Consider the following 10,270-nt stretch of genomic DNA (forward strand, 5'->3'; position numbering starts at 1 on the left):
TGCTTTCTGTGAATTGGTGACTGCATTAAGTCCTTTGAAGGTAGGTTAGATTAGGTAAGTTAAAGTTTAGGTCATAATGTATCAAGTTGTTAGTTTATGACGCCTGCAGACTGTTTTTGTAAAATTAAAATCCAGAAATGCGCATTTTTGATATCGTTATTTCATTGTGTTTCAACCACTATTTTAATTGTGCAAAAACAGTCTGGAAGTAGCATAAATTAATGAGTCGGTTCATTATAACCTAACCTTTACCTTCCTAATCTAACCTCACTTCAAAACACTTAATACAGTCACGAATCCGCATAAAACCCAACCTACCTTCCTCACATGCCTAAATAAGAACTGATTATCTCTGGTTTCAAAACGAATTGATTTCATTCCGCATTAAGTCGAATACAAACAGCTGTTTGCTCTCCTCCAGTGTTGCCAACCAACCTCTTTGATTTTCCCCGCACGAAACGACGGAAATCCTCGATTTTCCTCGCAAGGATTCTAAAATTACTCGCAAAATCCTCGTTAGCATCAAAGATTAAACGTTTCCAAATTTTCTTTTTTTACTAGAGGTGCAAATAACCGAACATACATGGATAACCTATTGTACTTGAAAAATTATGGGTTTTGGTAAATAGTACGAGTGTGGTCTAGCCATATACCAACCAACACAATGGAATTATAATCTATGATTTAACGCATGCATTATAATCAATGGCAAAAGTAGGTTTTCCATCCCTGAACCCTGATCCTTTGTCCAATCTGAATAAGTACTTGTAAGTTAGTTCATCTTGGTTGATTTGTGGGTGTGCTTATGACAACGTCAAAATTCTTTAACAAATCATAAACTATTTTTTATTTTTTTAGCGAATTTCCCATATAGGGAATAAGCTATTACCGTAGTACTCATGGTAAGACCTGGACGCGGGACCGATTTTTTTTTTCGTTTTGAGGTCCCTAGAGGCCAAAAACACCATCCGTTCAAATTCATTTATATATATATATTTATATGTTTATATATTTATATATATATATTTATATATATATATATATATTTATATATATATATATATTTATATATATATATATATATATATATGTGTGTGTCCGTTAGCACGATAACTCGAGCAAAAATGATCCGATTTTGATGAAATTTGGTACAAACGTGTAAACCTACGTTTATTCGAACGAGTTCACGATCCAGCTTGATCGGACCATGGGAACGGGGGTTTACGGGGGGTTTTATGGGGTAAAAATAGGTTTTTCCCATTTTTGACCAAAAAAACATAAAATTTAGCAATTTCTTTCCAAACCAATTTGTAGAGCTTGAAAAAACAAATAATTTAGTATATTGAAGCGTTATTATGCGCCTAATGGTTACGGAGAAAATTCCAAAAAATTGTAAATTTAAAATTCCCATGTTATTCTTATGGAGAATAAGTAAACTGTTGTAGTTTGCTTGTTTATGAACATATTTTGATCAAATTTGGAAATTGTTTTTATTTCTTACTAACTATTAACATTTACAAAAAAAAAGTTTTACCCTCCCTGATGCAGCAAACCTAAGTACTTGTTAAACTAATTCTATTTAAATAGGGAATAAATGTTATATTTTTAAGTAGACATTTCAGTGTAAATCCAATCAGTCAGATGGAATTCGCTTCGTCTACAGGTTTGCTGCGGCGGGGGTATTTTTTATTTTAGGGTATAATAATTCACTTAAGGTTGTATTAAATCACGGCCACCTGAATAAGAAATAAAACCTGTGTTTATACAGTACATGAAAAAAATACATTATAAATTACGGTATATAATACTTATAACCTTCATTAATTTTAAAAGAATGAACTAAAATTTAAAATTACATTATAAATCATTCAGATGGGGACGCCACCTAGGTACGTATTTTTACACAAATTTGAGTGAAAGATGAGTGTAGAATGGTGTGAGATGATCTGTGTAACTTTGTTACTGACTAAGATAAGCTATTTCATCAGACAGGATAATTGATTTAAAGTCCAATCATCATGAACAGCTGAGTAATAAATCATAATTTGTTAGGTTTTAATAATTTCACTACGTAGGCCTAATTGAAAGAAAATTTGAACTGAAGGCAACCAACAAACGACAAGTTTCTACTTGGGTAGTTTGTTGTTAAACACACATCGGTCCCAGTCATATCCTCATAACAATAGTTCAATTTGAATTCACATTCGCTTCTTGATTACAGGCTTATAGAACGCAGCTCATCTGAGTTGACATGACAGCAACAGCTGGAGCTGAGCATAGAATTACTTCATTTCAATCACTTCACTTCACCTCAGTCCAGTTTCCAGTTCGGCAGTTAGTTCTAAGTTCACCCTCATTTCATCGTCTTCTTCTTCATCTACTTGTTCTTAGATCTTGATTGGTTGATTCATTGACTTTTTTCAGTTGCAGAAACTGTTCTTTCAATGCTTAGATTCAGAGAGATTTTCAATATATTCTTAAAGAGACCCAGGCACTGAGAATACTCGATTATCAGAAAAATCCTAGTTGCTTTACCTGAAAATCCTCGAAAATACTCGCAAAATCTGAATCCTCGCAGGGTCTGGAAATCCTCGAAAAACGAGGAATTTGGCTGCACTTTACTTGACGTCCTACACTAATTCGATTGTTTTTTTCGATTCGATATTTTCATTCGATTGTTTCATTCGATATATCGTTTGGTTAGTTAGGTTAGGTTAACCTTACCTAACTAACCAAACGATATATCGAATGAAGCAATCGATTAATCGATATATCGATCGATATTTTCATTCGAATGAGTGTAGGACGTCAAGTAAAGTGCAGCCAGGATTTTCCCTGCAATTGGCAACACTGCTCTCCTCCTCACTCAGTACTCAGTCCACATACGGACCCGTCCAGACCACGCCATATTGCCATCAGTATACCTCAATTAACCTTAGATTCGTAATGTTGACCTTCGTTTTACGATCATTTAGGAATCTCTCCGACAAAAACTGATTGCATTTTTGGATTTAGCGTGAAAAATACTGTAAGTACACATCAAAAAAGTACATAGCCTAATATCACGTTGTTGATATTTCAAATATTTGCCGAAAAGATTACCTATTGACTACAGAATCACTTGAAATGTTATCCATCCTACCTTGTTTATTGTAATGTTGTATGTTTTTACGGCGATATCTTGAGAAATATTCATCAGCGGTGAAAAACCTATACGGAATAAATACCGCGAGTTTTTCAGGGCTGGTGTCTAGTAATCTCTAGGTGTGGTGTCTACAGGAAGTCTCGGTGACAAAAGTCATTTGAGAAAGTTGTAAGTTAGTGTTGGTGTCTAGGAACAGTTTAGAAACGTACTCTTAAAAGAAGTTTTAGGTGAGTTGGCAAAAGTGAAAAATAACCCTGAAAGCGTAATATTGAACAATTTGAATTGAAATCAATACATTAAACGATAATATAGGCCTATCACAGGATCTCTGTGGAACTGTAGCCGATAAGATAACATGTACGGTACAACCTTACTCTACAATTTGCAAACATGTATACTATATTATTGGTTAGTAGGAAAAAACATAAATTTGACAATATTACACGATTTGGAAATTGTTTAGATGGGGGTGACCAAGCGTTCTATAGTAAGTTATATATCATTGGAAACTAGATTTTTACCTGAAAATAATGGTGCAAAAATTTTTCTGCTGCCACAAAAACTGAATTTACTACAATTTTTTAAAGTTTATTACTGTAATGCATCTTGTCGGCTGGTCTCTGTCGCCATAACTTTACTGTGAATTGACAAAGAGGACAAGGAGGTAGAGGCATTTATAAATTCAACTGAGCGTTGATTATGAACTACTTCAGTTCTTATTTAGACATGTGAGGTGGGTAGGTTGGGTGTTATGTGGACTCGTGACTGTATTAAGTGTTTTGAAGTTAGGTTAGATTAGGAAGGTAAAGTTTAGGTTATAATGAATCGAGTTGTTGATTTATATTATCTCCAGACTGTTTATGCACTTTGTTAAAAGTACTAATTTATTGTGTTTGTAGTACTTTTTACAAAGTGCATAAACAGTCTGGAGATAATATAAATCAACAACTCGATTCATTATAACCTAAACTTTAACTTCCCTAATCTAACCTACCTTCAAAGGACTTAATACAGTCACGAGTCCACATAACATCCAACCTACCAACCTCACATGTCTTTTTCAACTTATAAACAAATTTTAAACTGTACGAGAAGTTTGGTTAGGTTAGGTTAGGTTAGAATAGTGTCAATTTGTTGTTTATTCATTTTATTAAAACTGCCACTACACTAAATACTTATGGGACATAACGGTTAATGGTCAAAACCTAAGCTAAGCCATTCGGTTAATTAAGTGAAGAGAAGAACTAAATGAATTCCTTCTTCAATGTTCATAATCCAGTCCCCAGATCCAGATTAAATATGTCCGAACTAGAGGTGTTTATTAATGTTAATTAATTTTAATCAAATAATACATAAGTTATAGCCTACTTAAATTAACATAATTACCTTTCTAAGTGTGGGTTGTGAGGGTTATATTTATATTAAAATGGCATATAATCAATCAATAAAAATGTGAATTGTGCTATTAACTTCAATTATACAGTGTAAACATTGTAGTGCAGATTCAATGTTCCTAATATAAGTCATTAAAATAAACTTCAAAAAATCGTAGTAAATTCAGTTTTTGTGGCAGCAGAAAAACTTTTGCACCATTATTTTCAGGTAAAAATCTAGTTTCTAATGATATATAACTTACTATAGAACGCTTGGTCACCCTCATCTAAATAATTACCCACGATTTTACCTAGCGTACTAAAAGGCACACAAACCTTAAAGCCACATTGTCTAGCCAAATCTTTCTTCTAAGATCTTCACTTAACTTGTTATATTGCTGTCTGTACTCTGACTTTTTATGCAGCATATTGTTTAGCGTTTTAGCGAATAGCGTACTTATAAAAATACTTTTCGTTGTTATAAGAACAGCATAGATAACAGAACGTAAACTCTTTCTGTAATGTTTTTGTTACATGTTTAACGTTTACAATAATAAACAAACAAATTTGAGTTAACAACTGAATGTTCCACAGCACAGCACACAGCAGACAGACACCTACGATACGATGTACGAGAAAGGTAAGAGCACAGACAAGGGAAACAAACTTTTATTTCCTTAGTCAATGGTACGATCATTGACTTTATTTATTATATCTACACTGGTGTAGATATAAAAGTCAATGGTAGGCTACGAGGCAATATTTTGATTTCCTTTTTTCTGCCCTTCTGCTAGCTAGCAAGCTAGCACTCTTCTTGCACCGTCGTGAAGTTAGCGGCTCTTTTCATCGGCGCTTTTTCGGTTTGTAATAGATGTGGGTTGGTACTCCTGCGGACGCCACAAACGTGTTTTGCAGGGATGTCGGAAACACAATTCAATGACAATACGGTGCGAAATGATGTTTTTATATTTATATAATGTCAATTATACATTGATAAAACGTGTATACAAGTTAAAACTAATTAATTGACGTATTTCAAAAGGCATATTTGAGACCGTACTGTACATTATACGTAGCTATGGCTTAACATATTGCGATCAATTAAAACTCCGAACATAAAAAGTGCATAATCTTTTTTCCCAAGCCCATCACATCAACTTTGAGCTATTCTAATGGTAATATACAATGTGTAGAATACTCAGTATAAATATGATTGCGGCAGTCCAGTAAATTACGAAGTTATATGGCAAAATGTAAATGGTTGATAGTAACTCGTATCAGGAAAAAGTGCACAATCTTTTTCCTAAGCCCATCACATCAACTTTGAGGTATTCTAATGGTAATGTACAATGTGTAGAATACTCAGTATAAATATGATTGAGGCAGTCCAGTAAATTACGAAGTTATATGGCAAAATGTATATGGTTGATAGGAACTCGCATCAGGAAAAGTGCACAATCTTTTTCCTGAGCCCATCACATCAACTTTGAGGTATTCTAATGGTAATATACAATGTGTAGAATACTCAGTATAAATATGATTGCGGCAGTCCAGTGAATTACGAAGTTATATGGCAAAATGTATATGGTTGATAGGAACTCGCATCAGGAAAAGTGCACAATCTTTTTCCTAAGCCCATCACATCAACTTTGAGGTATTCTAATGGTAATGTACAATGTGTAGAATAATCAGTATGAGTATAATTGCGGCAGTCCAGTAAATTACGAAGTTATATGGCAAAATGTATATGGTTGATAGGAACTCGCATCAGGAAAAGTGCACAATCTTTTTGCTGAGCCCATCACATCAACTTTGAGGTATTCTAATGGTAATATACAATGTTTAGAATAATCAGTATGAGTATGATTGCGGCAGTCCAGTGAATTACGAAGTTATATGGCAAAATGTATATGGTTGATAGGAACTCGCATCAGGAAAAGTGCACAATCTTTTTCCTAAGCCCATCACATCAACTTTGAGGTATTCTAATGCTAATATACAATTTATAGAATAATCAGTATGAGTATGATTGCGGCAGTCCAGTGAATTACGAAGCTATAAGGCAAAATCTATATGGTTGATAGGAATTTGCGTCAGGAAAAGTGCACAATCTTTTTCCTAAGCCCATCACATCAATTTTGAGGTATTCTAATGGTAATATACAATGTTTAGAATAATCAGTATGAGTATGATTGCGGCAGTCCAGTGAATTACGAAGTTATATGGCAAAATGTATATGGTTGATAGGAACTCGCATCAGGAAAAGTGCACAATCTTTTTCCTAAGCCTATCACATCAACTTTGAGGTATTCTAATGCTAATATACAATTTATAGAATAATCAGTATGAGTATGATTGCGGCAGTCCAGTGAATTACGAAGCTATAAGGCAAAATCTATATGGTTGATAGGAATTTGCGTCAGGAAAAGTGCACAATCTTTTTCCTAAGCCCATCACATCAATTTTGAGGTATTCTAATGGTAATATACAATGTTTAGAATAATCAGTATGAGTATGATTGCGGCAGTCCAGTGAATTACGAAGTTATATGGCAAAATCTATATGGTTGATAGGAATTTGCGTCAGGAAAAGTGCACAATCTTTTTCCTAAGCCCATCACATCAACTTTGAGGTATTCTAATGGTAATATACAATGTGTAGAATAATCAGTATGAGTATGATTGCGGCAGTCCAGTAAATTACGAAGTTATATGGCAAAATGTATATGGTTGATAGGAACTTGCATAAGGAAAAGTGCACAATCTTTTTCCTGAGCCCATCACATCAACTTTGAGGTATTCTAATGGTAATATACAATGTGTAGAATACTCAGTATAAATATGATTGCGGCAGTCCAGTGAATAACGAAGTTATATGGCAAAATGTATATGGTTGATAGGAACTCGCATCAGGAAAAGTGCACAATCTTTTTCCTAAGCCCATCACATCAACTTTGAGTTATTCTAATGGTAATATACAATGTGTAGAACACTCAGTATAAATATGATTGAGGGAGTCCAGTAAATTACGAAGTTATATGGCAAAATGTATATGGTTGATAGGAACTCCCATCAGGAAAAGTGCACAATCTTTTTCCTAAGCCCATCACATCAACTTTGAGGTATTCTAATGGTAATATACAATGTGTAGAATAATCAGTATGAGTATGATTGCGGCAGTTCTTTAAATTACGAAGTTATATGGCAAAATGTATATGGTTGATAGGAACTCGCATCAGGAAAAGTGCACAATCTTTTTCCTGAGCCCATCACATCAACTTTGAGGTATTCTAATGGTAATATACAATGTGTAGAATACTCAGGGTAAATATGATTGCGGCAGTCCAGTGAATTACGAAGCTATAAGGCAAAATCTATATGGTTTATAGGAATTTGCGTCAGGAAAAGTTTCGGTTTGTAATAGATGTGGGTTGGTACGCCTGCGGACGCCACAAACGTGTTTTGCAGGGATGTCGGAAACACAATTCAATGACAATACGGTGCGAAATGATGTTTTTATATTTATATAATGTCAATTATACATTGATAAAACGTGTATACAAGTTAAAACTAATTAATTGACGTATTTCAAAAGGCATATTTGAGACCGTACTGTACATTATACGTAGCTATGGCTTAACATAACGCGATCAATTAAAACTCCGAACATAAAAAGTGCATAATCTTTTTTCCCAAGCCCATCACATCAACTTTGAGCTATTCTAATGGTAATATACAATGTGTAGAATACTCAGTATAAATATGATTGAGGCAGTCCAGTGAATTACGAAGCTATAAGGCAAAATGTAAATGGTTGATAGTAACTCGTATCAGGAAAAAGTGCACAATCTTTTTCCTAAGCCCATCACATCAACTTTGAGGTATTCTAATGGTAATGTACAATGTGTAGAATACTCAGTATAAATATGATTGAGGCAGTCCCCTAAATTACGAAGTTATATGGCAAAATGTATATGGTTGATAGGAACTTGCATCAGGAAAAAGTGCACAATGTTGACCCTAAGCCCATCACATCAAATTCGATGTATTCTAATGGTAATATACAATGTGTAGAATACTCAGTATAAATATGATTGAGGCAGTCCAGTGATTTACGAAGCTATAAGGCAAAGTGTATATGGTTGAGTTCCTATCAACCATATACATTTTGCCATATAACTTCGTAATTTACTGGACTGCCGCAATCATACTCATACTGATTATTCTACACATTGTATATTACCATTAGAATACCTCAAAGTTGATGTGATGGGCTTAGGAAAAAGATTGTGCACTTTTCCTGACGCAAATTCCTATCAACCATATAGATTTTGCCATATAACTTCGTAATTCACTGGACTGCCGCAATCATACTCATACTGATTATTCTAAACATTGTATATTACCATTAGAATACCTCAAAATTGATGTGATGGGCTTAGGAAAAAGATTGTGCACTTTTCCTGACGCAAATTCCTATCAACCATATAGATTTTGCCTTATAGCTTCGTAATTCACTGGACTGCCGCAATCATACTCATACTGATTATTCTATAAATTGTATATTAGCATTAGAATACCTCAAAGTTGATGTGATAGGCTTAGGAAAAAGATTGTGCACTTTTCCTGATGCGAGTTCCTATCAACCATATACATTTTGCCATATAACTTCGTAATTCACTGGACTGCCGCAATCATACTCATACTGAGTATTCTACACATTGTATATTACCATTAGAATACCTCAAAGTTGATGTGATGGGCTCAGGAAAAAGATTGTGCACTTTTCCTGATGCGAGTTCCTATCAACCATATACATTTTGCCATATAACTTCGTAATTTACTGGACTGCCTCAATCATATTTATACTGAGTATTCTACACATTGTACATTACCATTAGAATACCTCAAAGTTGATGTGATGGGCTTAGGAAAAAGATTGTGCACTTTTTCCTGATACGAGTTACTATCAACCATTTACATTTTGCCTTATAGCTTCGTAATTCACTGGACTGCCTCAATCATATTTATACTGAGTATTCTACACATTGTATATTACCATTAGAATAGCTCAAAGTTGATGTGATGGGCTTGGGAAAAAAGATTATGCACTTTTTATGTTCGGAGTTTTAATTGATCGCAATATGTTAAGCCATAGCTACGTATAATGTACAGTACGGTCTCAAATATGCCTTTTGAAATACGTCAATTAATTAGTTTTAACTTGTATACACGTTTTATCAATGTATAATTGACATTATATAAATATAAAAACATCATTTCGCACCGTATTGTCATTGAATTGTGTTTCCGACATCCCTGCAAAACACGTTTGTGGCGTCCGCAGGAGTACCAACCCACATCTATTACAAACCGAAAAAGCGCCGATGAAAAGAGCCGCTAACTTCACGACGGTCTTGACTTGGCGTTTTGTTTAGAGTCGGGACTCTCTCTAGACGGGTCGAGTTCCCGCAAGGCTCAAGGGACGCTCCGTCCGCGAAGTCATAGCATAGATAAAACGTTTAATCTATGATAAAACATACTCCTCCTTGAGGAGTACGTTTCATCTACTGTATAGTCATAGTGATGGTACGTTTCCCATATTCCAGCTTTCCAATTCCAATATTACTGAAGTTTTAATGAAACTTTCCCAGTTAAAAGGGGTTAAAATTAAGTCTAAGGCTAGAAAAGTAGTCGGTAAGGTAAAGAGGGACAAGTCTTGGTACACCCCAGCTCTCCAACACCAAAAAAAT

At 34.5% G+C, this 10,270-nt stretch overlaps 1 protein-coding gene across 2 annotated transcripts in view; it reads right to left on the reverse strand.

Annotated features, from left to right (window-relative positions):
- The window catches only part of LOC128987917 (centriole, cilia and spindle-associated protein-like), a 32,567-nt gene extending 27,399 nt beyond the window's left edge, over nucleotides 1-5,168 (reverse strand). The window contains exon 1 of one of the 2 annotated variants that reach the window (XM_054409010.1): nucleotides 4,855-5,168. In XM_054409010.1, the coding sequence (XP_054264985.1) occupies nucleotides 4,855-4,946 (92 nt within the window). In that variant the 5' untranslated portion in view covers nucleotides 4,947-5,168. The remainder of the gene's footprint in view (nucleotides 1-4,854) is intronic. The other variant, XM_054409009.1, reaches the window with a different exon arrangement.
- Nucleotides 5,169-10,270: the final 5,102 nt, after the last annotated feature.

The sequence above is a fragment of the Macrosteles quadrilineatus genome, unplaced genomic scaffold, assembly GCF_028750875.1.
Source record: "Macrosteles quadrilineatus isolate MER2022 unplaced genomic scaffold, UCM_ALF_1.0 Scaffold_2__2_contigs__length_208266976, whole genome shotgun sequence".
Lineage (NCBI taxonomy): Eukaryota > Metazoa > Arthropoda > Insecta > Hemiptera > Cicadellidae > Macrosteles > Macrosteles quadrilineatus.